The sequence below is a fragment of the Fistularia commersonii genome, chromosome 12 (genome assembly GCF_037954325.1).
Source record: "Fistularia commersonii isolate RoL2024-O1a breed Wild chromosome 12, RoL_Fcom_v1.0, whole genome shotgun sequence".
Classification (NCBI taxonomy): Eukaryota; Metazoa; Chordata; class Actinopteri; order Syngnathiformes; family Fistulariidae; genus Fistularia; species Fistularia commersonii.
Window position 1 is genome coordinate 9,023,193 of NC_141295.1, and position 24,158 is coordinate 9,047,350.

At 41.8% G+C, this 24,158-nt stretch overlaps 3 protein-coding genes across 3 annotated transcripts; all 3 read right to left on the minus strand.

Moving 5' to 3' along the window:
• Nucleotides 1-448: 448 nt before the first annotated feature.
• On the minus strand, nt 449-2,041 carry LOC147228712 (type-2 ice-structuring protein-like). Its single transcript, XM_086156875.1, has 6 exons — nt 1,912-2,041; nt 1,717-1,808; nt 1,433-1,563; nt 1,215-1,337; nt 1,014-1,122; nt 449-722 (listed from the first exon to the last, which is right to left on the minus strand). The coding sequence occupies exons 2-6, from the start codon at nt 1,766-1,768 to the stop codon at nt 655-657; spliced, it is 483 nt and encodes a 160-aa protein (XP_086013001.1). The 5' UTR covers nt 1,769-1,808; nt 1,912-2,041; the 3' UTR covers nt 449-654.
• Nucleotides 2,042-5,840: 3,799 nt separating this feature from the next.
• Nucleotides 5,841-7,392, minus strand: LOC147228713 (type-2 ice-structuring protein-like). Its single transcript, XM_086156876.1, has 6 exons — nt 7,304-7,392; nt 7,109-7,200; nt 6,825-6,955; nt 6,607-6,729; nt 6,406-6,514; nt 5,841-6,114 (listed from the first exon to the last, which is right to left on the minus strand). The coding sequence occupies exons 2-6, from the start codon at nt 7,158-7,160 to the stop codon at nt 6,047-6,049; spliced, it is 483 nt and encodes a 160-aa protein (XP_086013002.1). The 5' UTR covers nt 7,161-7,200; nt 7,304-7,392; the 3' UTR covers nt 5,841-6,046.
• A 7,139-nt stretch (nt 7,393-14,531) lies between these two features.
• On the minus strand, nt 14,532-17,859 carry LOC147228714 (type-2 ice-structuring protein-like). The gene is made up of 7 exons (XM_086156877.1): nt 17,810-17,859; nt 16,751-16,901; nt 16,556-16,647; nt 15,517-15,647; nt 15,299-15,421; nt 15,097-15,205; nt 14,532-14,805 (listed from the first exon to the last, which is right to left on the minus strand). Exons 3-7 carry the CDS (start codon nt 16,605-16,607, stop codon nt 14,738-14,740), a joined length of 483 nt encoding a protein of 160 aa, XP_086013003.1. The 5' UTR covers nt 16,608-16,647; nt 16,751-16,901; nt 17,810-17,859; the 3' UTR covers nt 14,532-14,737.
• Between the last annotated feature and the right edge of the window lie 6,299 nt (nt 17,860-24,158).

The window sequence follows — 24,158 nt, forward strand, 5'->3', positions numbered from 1 at the left end:
CAGTCCCAGATTCTTGCCTTTCCTCTCTCTCTGCACCCGAATAGGCCTTTCTCCTCTCGCCGAGTATAATGCCGCTCATGATATATTTATTAAATAAATGCAGAGCGAGCTTACTTACAATGTGCACAATTCTGTATTGTTATATGTATATATATATGTATGCATTTATACTATATTTGTGTATTTTTATTCTTTGATGTTCGGAATTAGATGCTCTTACCCCATGTGCCTCTCAATTGCCCATTTGGGACAAATAAAGTTTTTTTCTGATTCTTTCTGATTATGATAATTCTGTCGAGTACACTGATCTGGATCCAAATTGGTTGGGATGCCAGGTCATCAAGTGCCTTGACGGAAGATAGTTTTTGTGTATCTTCCACACACACACACACACACACACACACACACACACACACACCCTGTATGCCAAATAGAAGACAATGAACCATTTTTTTCAGTGGTCAAGTTTTTTAATTTTTGCATCTGATGAAATATAAATTGACATCATTTTGCTTAATCCCTCAGACAGCAGCAAAGGATTAAGATGTGACACTGCGCTCTTTTTTTGTATGTGATACAACTGACACAAACAGCAGGTTCAACACTGATATTTGTGTTTGACCATACTGTATGATCCTTTCTGGGCAGGAATCATCACAGATTTTTTTCACACACTGATGGAAGGAAACCGTTGCACGGGACGTCATCCCAGCATTTGCCAACTGTGTGCAAAAAATAACAAACAAAGGAAGAACTACATGAGAGACAACACACCTGACCCCAGGACAAATATCATGGCACTGTGCTCAAAGGAAAACTGTAAATTTGTTCTTTCTAACTGGTTGATCAAAATATGAAAGAATGACATACAGAAGTAAATGACTCATGCTTTTCTATAGGTGTTCTCTTCTTCTCAGCTTTCATATTGAGTGAATAAGCCATAAGTTGTAGCATCCAAATTTGCAATGCAACAGCAATCATTTGTTTTGTCATAGTTGGCTTGCATGATTTACCTTGACTGTTCATCTGCAGGCAGCAAGCGCTCAGTGTATTGTCTGGTTGACTTGGACACCAGGATTTAAACCCAAAGGGCTTGCCATCACTCCAGAACCAAGAACCCGCCTGTCAGACAGAGAAGACGGTACAATAAGGTATGATAAAATGCGAAAATGCTAAATGTATGTAGAATCAAACGTGATAAATTGATATATTACCAATTGGCAAGCTGATCCTCCCAGCCATGAAGGCGCTGAACCAACGGTCAACCCCTGAACAAATGCATGCTCATCGCTGCTTTGAATTGAAGCAAGATTTCCACCAAGCATCTGACAGTGTGCCTTGAGTGAAAAACAAACACAGTCAATTGAACATCTCTGACCCAAACAGCCACATCAATGCTCCTAGACAAATGAACATCGAGTTCGATGTTTACCTCAGCCTGAGCCCAATTCTTAGGTCTTGGATGATAAAAGAAGCAGCGATTCTTGTGTCTCTGCCAGTTGGGAGGACAAGCTGAATTTGCCCCATCCACAGCATCAATTGCAGGGCTGTTGGTTGGATCATCTGTTGACCGCAAATAGATAAAGGTGTAGTGAATTTCAAGAATGTTTGTATAAAAATTGTAAAGCTTGATGGAAATGTCAGTTAGTTGCTTCAAACAGCCTGTGGTATTCTTGCTTACATAATACGATAGAAAAAATGAAGACTTATACTCACCAGCAACAACAGTCAGTGCCAGAATGGCACCAAAAAGAAGAGCAGGCAGCATTCTTGTGGTGGGTAGTGTTGAAGATTACTCTTGGTAGGACCTGAAAAAGCATCATGGGCAATTGAGTGAACAGTGAAGCCATGGTGACCTGTGAGGCTCGCTATTTGGAGAGAATTGCAGAGAAATAGAAGCTTAAAACAAACCTTGCTCTTCGTTGCTGCTTCCTTTGCGCAGTGTACAGTTGCTGGAAAAGACCAGTACTTATATACCACAGACTAACCTTCAATTTGAATGACTGCAAACGTTACTGTATTTGATGTTCTCTGTCACTCAGTAGGTGGGATGGACTATGTTCTGACAACAAATCCAAGGGTAAAACAATGTTAGTTTTTTAAGAGTAAATATTCAAAAAGTGATTAACACAGAGGTCTGATGGCTCCTCAAAGTAGACATGATAGCTTATATAACATCTATTGAAAAGCTATTATGATCAGCTAATTTTCAGATATGCATTTTTCCATCCAAGCTTTGTCAATTACCATACATCAAAACTTGCAACACCTAATAATGGGATTTGTCCATATTTGAATGACCCTTTTCTGTACACATTTTTGCGACAATATCTGTTTCCCTTATTTCACTTTACAGTTTTTTTCAACTTTTCATCAGCTGAAACAATTTTTCAGGTGTATTAAAGGATAATTGTATTGGACTGTAAAGTCACACTGTTGGACCTTTCAGATGAATTTTATTTCAGCTCAGTCATCTTCAATTTACAAGACACTACAATCAAACATGGAGGTGATAAAGTCCACATCACTGGATTTCAGAATCTGAGCATAGCTGAGTTGGTGTGTGAGTCTGATAGGGTCTAGTTATATATTACTCTGATGCACAGCCTGGGCTCCTGAATTAGTCTCCTTGAGTGGTGATGGATACTTGTTCATTCTTGGACTTCTTCACTCTCTTGATATGACGATGGCAGGTGTGAGAGTACTAATTGCCCCATTGCTCATCACCTGTATGTTGGGATTTAACCATGTGGATGAGTGGGTGGTATCCCTCAACCTGTGGCTGGGTTCTGACCGTTGTACGTCCCTATGCACCAAACAGCAGCACAGAGTACCCACCCTTTTTTGGAGTCCTTGGAAGGGATGCAATAGTGCACTCCTCATTCTGCTCAGGGATTTCAATGCTCACGGGGCAAGGACAGTCACAACTGGAAGTTGATTTGTGGGGACGGCCCCCTGATCTGGATGCAGCATATTGTCATGGTCTGCTGCGAAGGTCTGGCAACGGCCCCTGTCAGAAAGTTTCCACTATCTGGTGGAGGGGTTAACGTTGCACTGTCAGTACCGTGTATGCTGAAGATGGGGAACTGCTGAACTGGACTCGAGATGTTGTAGGTCAGTTGAGGGAATACTTTGACGACCTCCTGAATCCCTCTGACATGCCTTCCAATTAGGAAGAAGAGTTTGATGGTACTGACAAGAAGAGAAATGGAGTGGGAGTTATCTTGAAGGAGGAGTTTGTTAGGAACGTCCTAGAGGTGAAAAGAATGTCAGATAGAGCCATGAGTCTGAAACTGGAAATTGAAGGTGTAATGCTCAATGTTGTTAGTGGCTATGCCCCGCAGGTGGGTTGTGAATTTGAAGAGAAGGAGAAGTCCTGGAATGAGTTAGATGAGGTGATGCAGAAAATTCCCAGAAATGAGAGATTGGAGCAGACTTCAATCGACATGGGGGTCACCACCGCGAATCAACCTTCTCCATCGAACCCATCTAACCTCCATCCAACCTTCATATCCTCTCTCACTACGTCCATATATCTTCTTTTTGGTCTTCCTCGAAAACTCCTGCTTGGCAGCTCAAGTTCCAACATCCGTCTTTCAATATATTCACTATCCCTCCTCTTTGCATGACCGATCCATCTCAGTCTGTTACCCCTACAGCACACTGCACAACTGTCTCACAGCTAGCCTACATGTCCTGCACCAGTTTAACATACTTCTCAGACACTCCGAATTTCTCATATAATACCAGAGCTCCTCTCTTGGCACCCTGTCATATGCTTTTTCTAGGTCTACAAAAACGCAATGCAGCTCCCTCTGGCCTACTCTGTATATCTCTATTAGCATTCTCAAAGCAAATACTGCATCTGTAGTACTCATTTTAGGCATAAAGTCATACTGCTGTTCACAAATGCTGACTTCTGCTCACAGTCTAGTTTCCACTACTCTTTCCCATAACTCATTGTATGCTTCATAAACTTTATACCTCTATAGTTGCCGCACACCCCCCTTATTCTTAAAAATGGGCACCATCATACTTCATCTCCATTCTTCAGGGATCTTCTCACTCTCTAAGATCCTGTTGAATAATCTAGTCAGAAACTGTACCGCTGCCTCTCTCAGACACTTCCACACCTCCACAGGTATATTCTCAGGACCAACTGCTTTTCCACTCTTCATCCTCTTCAATGCCATCATCAATTCACTTTTACTAATCACTGCTACTTTGTGGTATACAATAGTCACTTCTTCTAACCTTGCTTCTTTTTCATTTAATACATTCATCAGCTCCTCAAAGTACTATTTCCATCTTCCAATTACTCTTCTCGCATCTGTCAATACATCTCCTTCTATATCCTTAATCACCTGGACCTGTTGTACGTCCTTTCCATCTGTATCTCTGTTTCGCCATCCTGTATAGATCATCTATCCCTCCTTACTGTCCAACCGAGCATAAAAGCTTTCATACGCCCTTTGTTTTGCCTTTGCTACCTCCATCTTTTCCTTTCGTTGTATCTCCCTGTACTCCTGTCTGTTTTTCTTCAGTCCTGTTCGTGTCCAATTTCTTCTTTGCTAACCGCTTTCTCTGTATATACTCCCACACTTCCTCATTCCACCACCAAGTCTCCTTATCTACTTTCCTTCCAGATGACACACCAAGTACTCTCCTACCTGTCACCATGACATCATCCTGCAAACCACCATCCTCTGTTGTCTAGCTACACTCTCACCTACAACTAATTTGCAGTCATTGATCTCTTTCAGGTTAACTTTTCTATACAAGATGTAGTCTACCTGTGTGCTCCTACCTCCGCTCTTATAAGTTACCCTATGTTCTTGTCTTTTCTGGAAAAAAAGTATTCACTACAACCATTTCCGTCCTTTTTGCAAAATCTACCGCCATCTGTCCCTCTGCGTTTTTATCCTGAATAGCAAATCTGCCCATCAATTCTTCATTCTCTCTATTGCCTTCACCAACATGACCATTTATGTCTGCACCAACCCCCACTCTCCCAGCTTTGGGGATATTCTGCATCAATTGATCTAGCTCATTCCAGAACTTCTCCTGCTCTATCAAACTCATATACCACCTGCGGGACATAGCCACTAACAACATTGAGCATTACACCATCAATAACCAATTTTAGATGTCTAAGTCTATCTGACATTCTTTTCACCTCCAGAGCATTCCTAACTAACTCATCCTTCAAGATAAATCCTACTCCATTTCTCTTCTTGTCAGGACCATGATAGTACAACTTAAAGCTTCTAGCCTGACAACCTTTCCACCAGGTCTCCTGGACACACAGTATATCCACTTTCCTTCTCTGCATCATGTCAACCGATTCTCTACCTTTACCTGTCATAGTCTCAATATTCAAAGTCCTTCATCTCAGTCCCAGATTCTTGCCTTTCCTCTCTCTCTGCACCCGAATAGGCCTTTCTCCTCTCGCCGAGTATAATGCCGCTCATGATATATTTATTAAATAAATGCAGAGCGAGCTTACTTACAATGTGCACAATTCTGTATTGTTATATGTATATATATATGTATGCATTTATACTATATTTGTGTATTTTTATTCTTTGATGTTCGGAATTAGATGCTCTTACCCCATGTGCCTCTCAATTGCCCATTTGGGACAAATAAAGTTTTTTTCTGATTCTTTCTGATTATGATAATTCTGTCGAGTACACTGATCTGGATCCAAATTGGTTGGGATGCCAGGTCATCAAGTGCCTTGACGGAAGATAGTTTTTGTGTATCTTCCACACACACACACACACACACACACACACACACACACACACCCTGTATGCCAAATAGAAGACAATGAACCATTTTTTTCAGTGGTCAAGTTTTTTAATTTTTGCATCTGATGAAATATAAATTGACATCATTTTGCTTAATCCCTCAGACAGCAGCAAAGGATTAAGATGTGACACTGCGCTCTTTTTTTGTATGTGATACAACTGACACAAACAGCAGGTTCAACACTGATATTTGTGTTTGACCATACTGTATGATCCTTTCTGGGCAGGAATCATCACAGATTTTTTTCACACACTGATGGAAGGAAACCGTTGCACGGGACGTCATCCCAGCATTTGCCAACTGTGTGCAAAAAATAACAAACAAAGGAAGAACTACATGAGAGACAACACACCTGACCCCAGGACAAATATCATGGCACTGTGCTCAAAGGAAAACTGTAAATTTGTTCTTTCTAACTGGTTGATCAAAATATGAAAGAATGACATACAGAAGTAAATGACTCATGCTTTTCTATAGGTGTTCTCTTCTTCTCAGCTTTCATATTGAGTGAATAAGCCATAAGTTGTAGCATCCAAATTTGCAATGCAACAGCAATCATTTGTTTTGTCATAGTTGGCTTGCATGATTTACCTTGACTGTTCATCTGCAGGCAGCAAGTGCTCAGTGTATTGTCTGGTTGACTTGGACACCAGGATTTAAACCCAAAGGGCTTGCCATCACTCCAGAACCAAGAACCCGCCTGTCAGACAGAGAAGACGGTAACGATGAGGTATGATAAAATGCGAAACACTACATGTATGTAGAATCAAACGTGATAAATTGATATATTACCAATTGGCAAGCTGATCCTCCCAGCCATGAAGGTGCTGAACCAACGGTCAACCCCTGAACAAATGCATGCTCAGCGCTGCTTTGAATTGAAGCAAGATTTCCACCAAGCATCTGACAGTTGGACTGGAGTGAAAAACAAACACAGTCAATTGAACATCTCTGACCCAAACAGCCACATCAATGCTCCTAGACAAATGAACATCGAGTTCGATGTTTACCTCAGCCTGAGCCCAATTCTTAGGTCTTAGATCATAAAAGAAGCAGCGATTGTTGTGTCTCTGCCAGTTGGGAGGACAAGCTGAATTTGCCCCATCCACAGCATCAATTGCAGGGCTGTTGGTTGGATCATCTGTTGACCGCAAATAGATAAAGGTGTAGTGAATTTCAAGAATGTTTGTATAAAAATTGTAAAGCTTGATGGAAATGTCAGTTAGTTGCTTCAAACGGCCAGTGGTATTCTTGCTTACATAATACGATAGAAAAAATGAAGACTTATACTCACCAGCAACAACAGTCAGTGCCAGAATGGCACCAAAAAGAAGAGCAGGCAGCATTCTTGTGATGGGTAGTGTTGAAGATTACTCTTGGCAGGACCTGAAAAAGCATCATGGGCAATTGAGTGAACAGTGAAGCCATGGTGACCTGTGAGGCTCGCTATTTGGAGAGAATTGCAGAGAAATAGAAGCTTAAAACAAACCTTGCTCTTCGTTGCTGCTTCCTTTGCGCAGTGTACAGTTGCTGGAAAAGACCAGTACTTATATACCACAGACTAACCTTCAATTTGAATGACTGCAAACTTTACTGTATTTGATGTTCTCTGTCACTCAGTAGGTGGGATGGACTATGTTCTGACAACAAATCCAAGGGTAAAACAATGTTAGTTTTTTAAGAGTAAATATTCAAAAAGGGATTAACACAGAGGTCTGATGGCTCCTCAAAGTAGTCACGGTAGCTTATATAACATCTATTGAAAAGCTATTATGATCAGCTAATTTTCAGATATGCATTTTCCATCCAAGCTTTGTCAATTACCATACATCAAAACTTGCAACACCTAATAATGGGATTTGTGCTTATTTGAATGACCCTTTTCTGTACACATTTTTGCGACAATATCTGTTTCTCTTATTTCACTTTACAGTTTTTTTCAACTTTTCATCAACTGAAACAATTTTTCAGGTGTATTAAAGGATAATTGTATTGGACTGTAAAGTCACACTGTTGGACCTTTCAGATGAATTTTATTTCAGCTCAGTCATCTTCAATTTACAAGACACTACAATCAAACATGGAGGTGATAAAGTCCACATCACTGGATTTCAGAATCTGAGCATAGCTGAGTTGGTGTGTGAGTCTGATAGGGTCTAGTTATATATTACTCTGATGCACAGCCTGGGCTCCTGAATTAGTCTCCTTGAGTGGTGATGGATACTTGTTCATTCTTGGACTTCTTCACTCTCTTGATATGACGATGGCAGGTGTGAGAGTACTAATTGCCCCATTGCTCATCACCTGTATGTTGGGATTTAACCATGTGGATGAGTGGGTGGTATCCCTCAACCTGTGGCTGGGTTCTGACCGTTGTATGTCCCTATGCACCAAACAGCAGCACAGAGTACCCACCCTTTTTTGGAGTCCTTGGAAGGGATGCAATAGTGCACTCCTCATTCTGCTCAGGGATTTCAATGCTCACGGGGCAAGGACAGTCACAACTGGAAGTTGATGATTTGTGGGGACGGCCCCCTGATCTGGATGCAGCATATTGTCATGGTCTGCTGCGAAGGTCTGGCAACGGCCCCTGTCAGAAAGTTTCCACTATCTGGTGGAGGGGTTAACGTTGCACTGTCAGTACCGTGTATGCTGAAGATGGGGAACTGCTGAACTGGACTCGAGATGTTGTAGGTCAGTTGAGGGAATATTTTGACGACCTCCTGAATCCCTCTGACATGCCTTCCAATTAGGAAGAAGAGTTTGATGGTACTGACAAGAAGAGAAATGGAGTGGGATTTATCTTGAAGGAGGAGTTTGTTAGGAACGTCCTAGAGGTGAAAAGAATGTCAGATAGAGCCATGAGTCTGAAACTGGAAATTGAAGGTGTGATATTCAATGTTGTTAGTGGCTATGCCCCGCACGTGGGTTGTGAATTTGAAGAGAAGGAGAAGTCCTGGCATGAGTTAGATGAAGTGATGCAGAAAATTCCCAGAAATGAGAGATTGGAGCAGGCTTCAATCGACATGTTGGTGAAGGCAATAGAGGGTATGAAGAAGTGATGGGTAGATTTGGTATACAGGATAGGGACGCAGAGGGACAGATGGTGATAGATTTTGCAAAAAGGATGGAAATGGCTGTAGTGAATACCTTTTTCCAGAAAAAACAGGAACATAGGGTAACTTATAAGAGTGGAGGTGGGAGCACGCAGGTCGACTACATCTTGTATTGACGAGTTAACCTGAAAGAGATCAGTAACTGCAAAGTCGTTGTAGGTGAGAGTGTAGCCAGACAGCATAGAATGGTGGTTTGTAGGATGACTCTGGTGACAAGGAAGATCAAGAAAAGCAGAGGAGAGGACAAAGTGGTGGAAGCTGAAAAGGGATGGGTGTTGCATGGCTTTCAGGGAGGAGTTGAGAAAGGGTCTGGGTGGTCAGGTTGAGCTTCCAGATGATTGGACAACAACAGCTAGTGTTATCAGGGAGATAGGTAGGAGAGTACTTGGTGTGTCATCTGGATGGATAGTAGATAAGGAGGCTTGGTGGTGGAATGAGGAAGTGCAAGAATATATACAGAGAAAGCGGTTAGCAAAGAAGAACAGACAGGAGTTCAGGGAGATGCGGCGAAAGGTAAAGATAGAGGTAGAAAAGGCAAAACAAAGGGCGTACCTGACTTGTATGCTCGGTTGGATACTAAAGAGGGTGAGAATGATCTATACAGGTTGGTGAAACAGAGAGATAAAGATGGAAAGGATGTACAACAGGTCCGGGTGATAAGGACAGAGAGGGAAATGTATTGACAGATGCTAGAAGAGGGATGGGAAGATGGAAAGAGTACTTTGAGGAGCTGATGGATGTGGAAAATAAAAGAGAGGCAAGGGTAGAAGAGGTGACTATTATAGACCACAAAGTAGCACAAATGAGTAAAAGTGAAGTGAGGAAAGCATTGAAGAGGATGAAGAGTGGAAAAGCAGTTGGTCCTGATGATATACCTGTGGAGGTGTGGAAGTGTCTGAGAGAGGCAGCGGTACAGTTTCTGACTAGATTATTCAACAGGATCTTAGAGAGTGAGAAGATGCCTGAAGAATGGAGACCAAGTGTGATGATGCCTATTTTTTAAGAATAAAGGGGATGTGCAGAATTGCGGCAACTATAGAAGGATAAAGTTGATAAGCCATACAATGAGTTATGGGAAAGAGTAGTGGAAACTAGAGTGAGAGCAGAAGTCAGCATTTGTTAACAGCAGTATGGCTTCATGCCTAGAATGAGTACTACAGATGCACTATTTGCTTTGAAGATGCTAATAGAGAAGTACATAGAAGGCCAGAGGGAGCTGCATTGTGTTTTTGTAGACCTAGAAAAAGCATATGACAGGGTGCCAAGAGAGGAGCTCTGGTATTGTATGAGGAAGTCTGGAGTGGCAGAGAAGTTTGTTAGACTGGTGCAGGACATGTATGCTAGCTGTGAGACATTGGTACGGAGCGCTGTAGGGGTAACAGACTGAGATGGATCGGCCATGCAAAGAGGAGGGATAGTGAATATATTGAAAGACGGATGTTGGAACTTGAGCTGCCAAGCAGGAGTTTTCGAGGAAGACCAAAAAGAAGATATATGGACGTAGTGAGAGAGGATATGAAGGTTGGATGGAGGTTAGATGGGTTCGATGGAGAAGGTTGATTCGCGGTGGTGACCCCTGAAGCGAAAAGCCGAAAGGAGAAGATGAAGATTACACTCGGCGAGGGGCTAGAATGGCGATGAGGGGTTTGCAGGGTTGCTGGGAATTGGGGAGTAGGACAGCTCAAGGAATGATGGTTGCCCTTCTCCTCTGGGTTTTGCTGATGAGGCAGCGGAGTCTGCGACCACAGGGGAGCCACTCGAAGGCGAGGATCTTTTGGGCTGTTAATATTTGACTGTCATTGAAGCGGGAGAGAGGTCTGAGGAGTTGACAAAATAATTAGGGGCAGACCAAGGCGGTGTGCTCTAGGCAGTTCCTGTGGTGTTGAGTGATGGAATGGAATCAGCATTCATTTCTTATTTGTTATAGACCACGGCAGGGCTGGACAGGAAAGGTCAACCAGCCACATTTGTTCTGCAGGCCATTAAATGCCCCGGTCTGGTTTAGATCTTACCTCAAACATAGAGGGTAATGGGTTGTATCTAAATCTGCCCTGTCAACCATCAACACATGTTGGACAGGAATTCCATGGTTCAATTTTAGGCTCCTCACTTTTTAGTTCAGTTTAGTTTTCTGTTCTGCAACCAGGATGAAAAGCAAACTGCTCCCCCTGAGTCTGAGGTTACACTCTCCAGTAGCCTTTCCCTGGTAAATGCAATTTGCCAGGAAGACTGAGGATTGGGACCCCTGAAGTTGGAACATACCCTCTGGTCCCTTATTTTAAAGAGGTACCACCACCCTTATCTGCCTGTCCCGAGGGTCACATTCCCTGACATCCACATCGAGTAGAATAGGCGTGTCTGCCAGGACAGCCCATTAACAGGCACCGCGTTGAGGGCCTCAAGGCCCATCTCTTCTTCCCCCAGGGCCCTGCCAACAAGGAGCTTTTTAATCCACTTTGTGCTTTCAGCCCCAAACATAAGAGAGTCAAGCCCCGAGTCCTCAAACTTCTTCTTCTTCTTCTTCTTTCGGCTTTTCCCTTCAGGGATCGCCACAGCGAATCAACTTTCTCCATCTAACCCTATTCTCGGTATCCTCCTCTTTCACACCAACTACCCTCATATCCTCCCTCACTATGTCCATAAATCTTCTCTTTGGTCTTCCTCGAGACCTCTTGCCTGGCAGCTCCAATTCCAGCATCCTTCTACCAAAATATTCTCTATCCCTCCTCTGAACATGAACAAACCATCTCAGTCTGGCTTCTCTGACCTTCTCTCCAAAACATCTAACATGTGCTGTTCCTCTGATAGACTCATTCCTGATCCTATCCATCCTGGTCACTCCCAAAGAAAACCTCAACATCTTCATCTCTGCAACCTCTAGTTCTGCCTGCTGTCTATTGGTCATTGTAACAGTTTCTAGGCCACACAGCATCGCTGGTCTCACCACTGTCTTGTTCACCTTTCCTTTCATTCCGGCCGATAATCTTCTATCACATAATACCCCTGACACTTTTCTCCACTCATTCCAATTTGCTTGGACCCGTCTTTTCACCTCTTTTACACAATCTCCGTTGCTCTGGACTGTTGACCCTAAGTACCTGAAATCCTCCATCTTCTTGATCTCCACTCCCCGTAGCCTCACCGTTCCACCTGGGTTCCTCTCATTCACACACATTTATTCTGTCTTGCTGCGACTAACTTTCATTCCTCTCCTTTCCAGCACATACCTCCAACGCTCCAGTTTTTCCTCAACCTGTTCTCTGCTCTCACTACAGATCAAAATGTCATCTGCAAACATCATGGTCCATGGAGACTCCTGTCTAACCTCATCGTTCAGCCTGTTCATCACCACTGTAAATAAGAAGGGCTCAGAACTGATCCCTGGGGGAGTTCCGCCTCCATCTTGAACTTCTCTGTTACCCCTATAGCACACTGCACAACTGTCTCACAGCTAGCCTACATGTCCTGCACCAGTTTAACATACTTCTCAGACACTCCGAATTTCTCATATAATACCAGAGCTCCTCTCTTGGCACCCTGTCATATGCTTTTTCTAGGTCTACAAAAACGCAATGCAGCTCCCTCTGGCCTTCTCTGTATGTCTCTATTAGCATTCTCAAAGCAAATAGTGCATCTGTAGTACTCATTTTAGGCATAAAGTCATACTGCTGTTCACAAATGCTGACTTCTGCTCACAGTCTAGTTTCCACTACTCTTTCCCATAACTCATTGTATGCTTCATAAACTTTATACCTCTATAGTTGCCGCACACCCCCCTTATTCTTAAAAATGGGCACCATCATACTTCATCTCCATTCTTCAGGGATCTTCTCACTCTCTAAGATCCTGTTGAATAATCTAGTCAGAAACTGTACCGCTGCCTCTCTCAGACACTTCCACACCTCCACAGGTATATTCTCAGGACCAACTGCCTTTCCACTCTTCATCCTCTTCAATGCCATCATCAATTCACTTTTACTAATCACTGCTACTTTGTGGTATACAATAGTCACTTCTTCTAACCTTGCTTCTTTTTCATTTAATACATTCATCAGCTCCTCAAAGTACTATTTCCATCTTCCAATTACTCTTCTCGCATCTGTCAATACATCTCCTTCTATATCCTTAATCACCTGGACCTGTTGTACGTCCTTTCCATCTGTATCTCTGTTTCGCCATCCTGTATAGATCATCTATCCCTCCTTACTGTCCAACCGAGCATAAAAGCTTCCATACGCCCTTTGTTTTGCCTTTGCTACCTCCATCTTTTCCTTTCGTTGTATCTCCCTGTACTCCTGTCTGTTTTTCTTCAGTCCTGTTCGTGTCCAATTTGTTCTTTGCTAACCGCTTTCTCTGTATATACTCCCACACTTCCTCATTCCACCACCAAGTCTCCTTATCTACTTTCCTTCCAGATGACACACCAAGTACTCTCCTACCTGTCACCATGATATCATCCTGCAAACCACCATCCTCTGTTGTCTAGCTACACTCTCACCTACAACTAATTTGCAGTCATTGATCTCTTTCAGGTTAACTTTTCTATACAAGATGTAGTCTACCTGTGTGCTCCTACCTCCGCTCTTATAAGTTACCCTATGTTCTTGTCTTTTCTGGAAAAAAAGTATTCACTACAACCATTTCCGTCCTTTTTGCAAAATCTACCGCCATCTGTCCCTCTGCGTTTTTATCCTGAATAGCAAATCTGCCCATCAATTCTTCATTCTCTCTATTGCCTTCACCAACATGACCATTTATGTCTGCACCAACCCCCACTCTCCCAACTTTGGGGATATTCTGCATCAATTGATCTAGCTCATTCCAGAACTTCTCCTGCTCTATCAAACTCATATACCACCTGCGGGACATAGCCACTAACAACATTGAGCATTGCACCATCAATAACCAATTTTAGATGTCTAATTCTATCTGACATTCTTTTCACCTCCAGAGCATTCCTAACAAACTCATCCTTCAAGATAACTCCTACTCCATTTCTCTTCTTGTCAGGACCATGATAGTACAACTTAAAGCTTCTAGCCTGACAACCTTTCCACCAGGTCTCCTGGACACACCGTATATCCACTTTCCTTCTCTGCATCATGTCAACCGATTCTCTACCTTTACCTGTCATAGTCCCAATATTCAAAGTCCTTCATCTCAGTCCCAGATTCTTGCCTTTCCTCTCTCTCTGCTCCCGAATAGGCCTTTCTCCTCTCGCCGAGTATAATGCCGCTCATGATATATTTATTAAATAAATGCAGAGCGAGCTTACTTACAATGTGCACAATTCTGTATTGTTATATGTATATATATATGTATGCATTTATACTATATTTGTGTATTTTTATTCTTTGATGTTCGGAATTAGATGCTCTTACCCCATGTGCCTCTCAATTGCCCATTTGGGACAAATAAAGTTTTTTTCTGATTCTTTCTGATTATGATAATTCTGTCGAGTACACTGATCTGGATCCAAATTGTTTGGGATGCCAGGTCATCAAGTGCCTTGACGGAAGATAGTTTTTGTGTATCTTCCACACACACACACACACACACACACACACACACCCTGTATGCCAAATAGAAGACAATGAACCATTTTTTTCAGTGGTCAAGTTTTTTAATATTTGCATCTGATGAAATATAAATTGACATCATTTTGCTTAATCCCTCAGACAGCAGCAAAGGATTAAGATGTGACACTGCGCTCTTTTTTTGTGTGTGATACAACTGACACAAACAGCAGGTTCAACACTGATATTTGTGTTTGACCATACTGTATGATCCTTTCTGGGCAGGAATCATCACGGATTTTTTTCACACACTGATGGAAGGAAACCGTTGCACGGGACGTCATCCCAGCATTTGCCAACTGTGTGCAAAAAATAACAAACAAAGGAAGAACTACATGAGAGACAACACACCTGACCCCAGGACAAATATCATGGCACTGTGCTCAAAGGAAAACTGTAAATTTGTTCTTTCTAACTGGTTGATCAAAATATGAAAGAATGACATACAGAAGTAAATGACTCATGCTTTTCTATAGGTGTTCTCTTCTTCTCAGCTTTCATATTGAGTGAATAAGCCATAAGTTGTAGCATCCAAATTTGCAATGCAACAGCAATCATTTGTTTTGTCATAGTTGGCTTGCATGATTTACCTTGACTGTTCATCTGCAGGCAGCAAGCGCTCAGTGTATTGTCTGGTTGACTTGGACACCAGGATTTAAACCCAAAGGGCTTGCCATCACTCCAGAACCAAGAACCCGCCTGTCAGACAGAGAAGACGGTAACAATAAGGTATGATAAAATGCGAAAATGCTAAATGTATGTAGAATCAAACGTCATAAATTGATATATTACCAATTGGCAAGCTGATCCTCCCAGCCATGAAGGTGCTGAACCAACGGTCAACCCCTGAATAAATGCATGCTCATCGCTGCTTTGAATTGAAGCAAGATTTCCACCAAGCATCTGACAGTTGGCCTTGAGAGAAAAACAAACACAGTCAATTGAACATCTCTGACCCAAACAGCCACATCAATGCTCCTAGACAAATGAACATCGAGTTCGATGTTTACCTCAGCCTGAGCCCAATTCTTAGGTGTTGAATCATAATAGAAGCAGCGATTGTTGTAGCTCTGCCAGTTGGGAGGACAAGCTGAATTTGCCCCATCCACAGCATCAGTTGCAGGGCTGTTGGTTGGATCATCTGTTGACCGCAAATAGATAAGGGTGTAGTGAATTTCAAGAATGTTTGTATAATCATTGTAAAGCTTGATGGAAATGTCAGTCAGTTGCTTCCAACGGCCTGTGGTATGTTGAAAGAAACATGTTAATTCCAATTCCATTATTCTGCCAGTGCATAGTCCATTAAAACATATAAAAGGTAGTCAAAAACACCATAATCAATTGCTGGCTATGGTAGAGGGATGGAAAAAAAACAACAAGGAGCCTGCTTGGATGAAACATCAGCACGATGGGAATTACAGGAAAAAAATCCACTCCATTTTACTGCCAACTGCTTATTATTTGAGCGCAGTATTTATATTCCAGTGCAGGAAACTGCATTTCATTTATTCTGAACTTGAACATTGTTTTCAGAGGTTTTTTTTCCCCAAATGTATAGCAAACAACATTGAGGCGTGAAAGAAATCTAACAAAGTTAGAACCAAATCTCCTTCAAAATTGACAACTGACATGACCTAAATGTGACCATTAAGGGATATTCATATTGTGAGACAATATCATTGGTCATCTAATAATCAAGAGACATTTTTTTTCCCTTTCCAAGTCTTGTCGGACTCTTGCCAGTTTCTTTAAGTAGGTTTGTAAAATGGTAGTTATAAATCCTGATGGTCAGGTTGTGTGCATGTCAGTCTGGATGGAAGAAAGATAAGACACTGTACGTTGGTTTGACTGATATGGATAACAAACAAATCACATTTTTTTCAGATTAATTTTTGTGGCGTTGTTTTTTAAGTTGAAGACCAGTGTCAACTCAACAAGCGCACAAAAAAACGGTGTACCAAAAATTTTAAAAGGATTATATTTGAAATGAAAGTGTGATACCATTCTTGCTTACATAATACAATAGAAAAATTGAAGACTTATACTCACCAGCAACAACAGTCAGTGCCAGAATGGCACCAAAAAGAAGAGCAGGCAGCATTCTTGTGGTGGGTAGTGTTGAAGATTACTCTTGGCAGGACCTGAAAAAGCATCATGGGCAACTGAGTGAACAGTGAAGCCATGGTGACCTGTGAGGCTCGCTATTTGGAGAGAATTGCAGAGAAATAGAAGCTTAAAACAAACCTTGCTCTTCGTTGCTGCTTCCTTTGCGCAGTGTACAGTAGCTGAAAAAGACCAGTACTTATATACCATAGACTAACCTTCAATTTGAATGACTGCCAACGTTACTGTATTTGATGTCCTCTTTCGCTCAGTAGGTGGGGTGGACTATGTTCTGACAACAAATCCAAGGGTAAAACATTGTTAGTTTTTTCTGAGAGTAAATATTCAAAAAAGGGATTAACACAGAGGTCTTATGGCTCCTCAAAGTAGTCATGATAGCTTATATAACATTTATTGAAAACTTATCATGATCAGATACTTGTCAGATGTGCATTTTATATCCAAGCTTTGTTGATAACTATACATCAAAACTTGCAAAACCTATATATAGGATTTGGCCATTTTTGAATGATGCTTTTCTATTCTTATTTTTGTGACACTATCTGTTTCTCTTATTTCACTTTTACTTTACAGTATTTTCAACTTTTTATCAATCGAAACAATTTGTCAGGTGTGTGAAAGGTTAACTGCATTGGATTGCAAAGTGATACAGTTGGACCTTTCAGCTGAATTTTAATTCAGCTTAGTCATCTTAAAATTAACAAGACACCACTATCTAATTTCTGATTGGCTCAGGTACATTATGTGGTCAAATCATCATTTGTAGAATGGTGATTAAGTCCCCATCACTGGATTTCAGAATCTGAGCATAGCTGAGCTGGTGTGCCAGGGCAAGAGGGTCTGGCTAAATATTAGTTTGACGCACAGCCTGGGCTCCTGAATTAGTCCCCTTGAGTGGTGATGGATACTTTTTCATTCTTGGACTTTTTCACTCTCTGGAGTGTGGCGCTGGCAGGTGTGAGAGTACTAATTGACCCGCTGCTCATCACATGTATATTGGGATTTAACCATGTGGATGAGTGGGTGGTCTCCCTCAACCTTTGGGTGGGTGTGGGTGGGTTCTGACCGTTCTTTGTCCCTATGCACCAAACAGCTGCACAGAGTACCCACCCTTTCTGGAGTCCTTGGAAGGGATGCCATAGTGCACGCCTCATTCTGCTTAAGGATTTCAATACTCACTGGGCAACGACAGTCACAACTGGAAGTTGACGATTTGTGGGAACGGCCCCCTGATCTGCATGCAGCATATTGTCATGGTCTGTTGGGAATGTCTGGGAAAGGCCCTTGTCAGAAAGAGTTTCTGCTATCCTGCGGAAGGGTTAGCATTGCACTGTCAATACTGAGTATGCTTGAGCAATGGCACTGCTGAACTGGACTCGAGATGTTGTAGGTCAGGGGTGAAAATACTATGAAGATCTCCTGAATCCCATTGACCCGCCTTCATCTGAGGAATTAGTTTGAGGACTCGGGGGTGGACTCTTTTATTTCCGGAGCTGAAAATATAAAGTGAATTAAAAAGCTCCTTGTTGGCAGGGCCCCAGGGGAAGATGAGATGGGCCTTGGTGGTGCAATGCCACTCATATTTAATATTTATTACATAAATGCAGAGCGAGCTTACTTTATATATATATATGTATATATATATACAAAAATTCTCCTTTTTTTTTTTTTTTTTGGATGTTCAGAATTTGATGCTCTTACCCCATGTGCCCCCCAATTGCCCATTGGGGACAAATTATGTTTTTTCTGATTCTTTCTGATTCTGATAATTCTGTTAAGTACTGGAGCCAAATTGTTTGAGATGCCGGTTCGTCAAGTGCCTTGATGCAAGATGTTTTTTGTGTATCTACCACACACACACACACACACACACACACACACACACACACAGACTCTGTATGCTAAAAAGAAGATCAATTAACAATCTTTTTCAATGGAATTTTTTTTCAATTTTTGCATCTAATGGAGTAAGAATTGACATCCTTTATTGCTTAATCCCTCAGGTAGAAGTAAAGGATTAAGATGTGACACTGTGCCCTCTGTTTTTCTGTAATACAACTGACACAAACAGCAGGTTTGACCATACTAATTTTCTTTCTGGGGAGGAATCATCATGGATCTGATTCACACACTGATGGAAGGAAACCGTTGCACACCACGTCATCCCACGTCATCCCAACAGCATTTGCCAACGGCCAACGGTGGGCAAAAAATAACAAACAAAAGAGTAACTACATGTGAGACAACACACCTGAAGCCAGGACAAATTTCACGGCACTGTGCTCAAAGGAAAGCTGTAAATTTGTTCTTCCTAACTGGTTCATCACAATATTAAAGAATGACAAAGAGAAGTAAATGACTCATGCTTTTCTACAGATGTTCTCTTCTTCTCAACTTTCATATTGAGAGAAAAAGCCATCAGTTGTGGTATCCAAATTTGCAATGCAACAGCAATCATTTGTTTTGTCATAGTTGGCTTGCATGATTTACCTTGACTGTTCATCTGTCCATCACTCCAGAACCAAGAACCCGGCTGTCAGACAGAGAAGACAGTAACGATAAGTTATGATAAACGTGATATGTTAAATATATGTGGAATCAAAGGTGATAAATTGATATATTACCCCTTGGCAAGCTGATCCTCCCAGTCATGATGGTCCGTTACCTACATTCAACCCCTGAACAAATGCATACTCATCGCTGCTTTGAATTGAAGCAAGATTTCCACCAAGCATCTGACAGTTGGACTGGAGTGAAAAATAAACACTGCCAATTAAACATCTCTGACCCAAACAGCCACGTCAATGCTGCTAGACATTAAAGTTCAATGTTTACTTCAGCCTGAGCCAAATTCTTAGGTGTTGCATCATAAAGGTAGCAGCGATTGTTGTAGACCTGCCAGTTGGGAGGAAAAGCTGAATTTGCTCCATCCACAGCATCAGTTGCAGGGCTGTTGGTTGGATCATCTGTTGAGCACAAATAGAACATGCAGTCTGATGGCTCCCCAGTTTAGTCACTGTAGAGTTAGCTAACATCTATTGAAAACCCAGTCCAGGTAGCGCTATTTCTTGTCAGCATTCATTCATTAATTTGAAATATATTTTCCTCTCACCTTATTCTCTGCAGATGTGTAATCATAGTCTTTGTTTCGCAAAGGCCCCGAGGCCACACATCTCAAGTAATTTTTCACTTTTATTTGTCGTCATTACAGGCTCTCTCCATATATCTATCCATATAAATATGCTCAAAGAAATCAGAAAGTCTCTAAAGCTCTCCAAATTGTTAGAATAGTGTTTGGTAATGTTTCTTTTTCAGTCAAATTAGTATCAGCCAATGAATTTCTAAGCCTTCCCAATTTCATCTCCCAGACATATCATTGATTCACAGTTCGCATTCCTTACGTCCCGTTGCATCACAAGTACGTTAACCAGAGTGAAATTTGGTTCTGCCAGAGTTATACACCATACCGCATGGGCCTCCTTAAACTGAATCACTATGAAAATCTATCGTTCTTTAGAGCCGACAAAATCCTTTAATTTTATTGTTCAAAGATAAAAAAAACAAATCCCCTACTAAATCCTTTTTTTTTAGTTTTCATGCTCTGTAACAACATGTGTTACCTCCAATTATCCCAGAAGTATAACTTCTTTTACATTTCTGTCAAGTAGCTATGTAGTAAATTTACTAAAATGCTTTTGGATGTGGATATTGAAAAATCTATCTGACACCATATAAACTGGATGATTGAGGCCTTTTTTTTGTGGCATTTTACGATTTCAAACCAGAGTAAGATCCAGTTTCGGTTCATGCTGTGAACATCTGCTAAAGCTCTTGCACTCGTTTAAACATTCATGCATTGTTTATACAGGTTATCGTGTACTTGGGCAATGTTGGAGCCAATCCAAGCTATCATTGGGAAAGAGGAAGAGTACACCCTGGATCAGCCATCATTTGATCCTACTCAGATGCCTCACAATTAAAGTGCTGCATGATTTTGGATTTCGAGAGGAGCCTTTAGAGCCTAGAGAACTCATGCAGACATAGGGAACATAAACCAGGAAGTCCTGATGGTACAAACCACCATGCCATCTTTATTTAAAATAGAGGTGGGCAAACTACCACCTGTTGGCCACATCCACCACACAACATTGTTTTCTCCGGCATGCACTTCAGATTCACATCAACGGTAAAACCTTTGGCCGTTTAGATATTTGCATTTGTAGGATCCATTGCATGTTTTTTTTCCTATGGCCATTGATAAATGTCCAATGCAAAGTATCTGTTCTTCTCTTGACTCGATCTCAAAACAGAGCAGAAATCCGACCGTCAGTTTTCAGCAAATAGCTAGATGCATATTAATTTTTCACTGAATTATGTCCCAGGGTCCAGTGTTTACTTGGTTGGGAAAGTGTTGCAACCACGATGGAAAACAACATTTAGCATTTTTACTATGCTAGCAACTTGTTATCTGAAGAAAGTACCACTACTGCAGAAAAGGTAAGCCACCAACTCAAAGACTCAACCACATTTTTTATCAACATTTTTATGGGCCGCCAGGCACTCATCCATCTAGCCCTGTCCCCGGGCTTTGCTCCAAAGAAGAATGTTAAGGCAAGGAAAAACCAGGTCCTTTTGTTATCTCCTAATCGGGGTCTTCCGAGCCACGCTCTGTGTGCTCCTTCACACGAGACCTGTTTGCATCGGGTGACCTGACGAGGTGCATAAGGCCTCTGTCAACTTGGTCATAGGATCGCTGGGACACACAACCCCCCCACCACCACGATAAGCTGTTGAGAGGTCACAATGCGCTGCAAAAACTATTATTTGTTTTAAATTTCTGTCAAGTAGCGCTGTACTAACATTGCTAAAATGCTTTCGGATGTGATTGATGAAAAATCTATTTGACACCATATCAACGGCTTGAGGCCATTCTTTCTGGTGACATTTTAATATCATAGTTATTCCAAACCACAGTTAGATTTAGATTCATGCTGTGAACGTGTTCTTAAGCTCTTGGACTCATTTAAACATTCATCCATTGTTTATACAGCTTATCATGCACTCGAGTGGCGTGGGAGCCCATCCAAACTGTCATTGGGCAAAAGGAGGGATACACCCTGAACTGACCAGCATTTGGTCCCATTCAAATGTCTTAAATTAAAGTGCTGCATGATTCTGGATTGTGAAATGAACCTTGACAACCTAGAGAAAACCTGCATAGCTACAGGGAACATAAAACCAGGAAACCCTTTTTGCTGTGAGATGGAAGTGCAAACCACTGCAGGAATCCTGCACTTGATGGGCTCATTTATCTATGCCCATTATTTCAAAAGAAAATCCTCTTTAGTTCTGAAAGCACCAGCTCTGCCTCCTATCTTTTGGTCAGAGCCCCTGTCGCTAAACTGTAAAGAAGGCCTGCTCTAATCGCTGTGATATAATTTTTCCCTTCATTCTTATGAATGCCGTTTTTTGTCAGAGATAAACCCTGACACACCTCATTAACTCTCCCTTGCCTCCATTTGTTACTTCCCCTCTTCTACATGAATCCTACATATTCAAACTACTGCACCTTCCTGGCCCCCTCTCCTTGCACTAAAGATTCAAGATTTTTATTGTGATATATGTTATAAGAACATGGTGATTCAGACATTGCAAAGAAATTCCTACTTTGTATGCTACTTCTCACCAGTCACATAGCGATAGACAATAACCAACAATAACGCTTGACAATACGACAACACACAACAGTTTCAGAGAGAGCTTACAGACATGTACTGAAAAAAGTACAGGCAGTATGTAAATTATTGCACAGCAGTAACTAAGCAAATGAATCAAATATTCTTCTCCTTTCAGCTTTTTCCGTCAGGGGTCGCCACAGCGATTCAACCTTCTCCATCTAACCCTATTCTCTGTATCCTCCCCTCTCACACAAATTACCTTCATATCCTCTCTCACTAAGTCCATATATCTTCTCTTTGGTCTTCCTGTAGACCTCCTGCCGGGCAGCTCCAATTCCAGCATCCGTCTACCAATATATTCTCTATCCCTCCTTTGTGCATGACTGAACCACCTCAGTCTGGCTTCTCTGACCTTCTCTCCAAAACATCTAATATGTGCTGTTCCTTTGAAAGACTCATTCCTGATCCTATCCATCCTGGTCACTCCCAAAGAAAACCTCAACATCGTCATCTCTGCAACCTCTAGCTCTGCTTCCTGTCTTTCCATCATTGTTACTGTTTCTAGGCCATACAATATTGCTGTTCTCACCACTGTCTTGTACACCTTTCCTTTCATTCTGGCAAATAGTCTTCTATTGCATAGTACCTATGACACTTTTCTCCACCCATTCCAACTAGCTTGAACCCTTCTCTTTTCCACACTCTCCGTTGCTCTGTATTGTTGACCCCAAGTACCTGAAATCCTCCAACTTCTTGATCCCCACTCCCTGTAGCCTCACCATCTCACCCGGGTTCCTCTTATTCACACACATATACTCTGTCTTCCTGTGAGTAACTTTCATCCTCTCCATTCCAGCGCATACCTCCACCTCTAGATTTTTCTCAACCTGTTCTCTGCTCTCACTACAGATCACAATGTCATCTGAAAACATCATGGTCCATGGATTTTCCTGTCTAACCTCATCTGTCAGTCTGTCCATCATCACTGCAAGCAAGAAAGGGCTCAGAGCTGATCCCTGATGAAGCCCCACCTTCACCTTTAACTTCTCTGCTACCCCTACAGCACACTGCACCACTGTCTCACAGCTAGCATACATGTCCTGCACCAGTCTAACATACCTCTCTGACACTCCAGACTTCCTCATACAATACCAGAGCTCCTCTCTTGGCACCCTGTCATATGCTTATTCTAGATCTACAAAAACGCAATGCAGCTCCCTCTGCCCTTCTCTGAACTTCTCTATTAGCATTCTCAAAGCAAATAGTGCATCTGTAGTACTCATTCTACCATGAAGCCATACTAGTGATCACAAATGCTGACTTCTGCTTTGAGTCTAGTCAACTTTATCTGTCAATAGTTACCGCAATTCTGCACATCCCCCTTATTCTTGAAAATGGGCACCATCACTCTTCGTCTCCATACTTAAGGCATATTTTCACTCTCTAAGATTCTGTTGAATAATCTAGCCAGAATCTCTACCGCTGCCTCTCCTTGACACTTTCATGCCTCCACAGGTATATCATCAGGACCAACTGCCTTTCCACTCTTCTTCTTCTTCAGTGCCTTCCTCACTTCACGTTTACTAATCCCTGCTATTTTGTGGTCTACAATAGTCACCTCTTCTTCTACCCTTACTTCTTTTTTATTTTCCTCATTCATCAGTTCCTCAAAGTACTATTTCCATCTTCTCACCCTTCTTCTAGCATCTGCCAACACATTTCCCTCTCTATCCTCAATCACCCCGACCTTCTGTACATCCTTTCCATCTTTATCTCTCTTACTCGCCAACCGAGCATACAAGTCATCGTACGCCCTTTGTTTTGCCTTTCCTACCTCTATCTTTACCGTA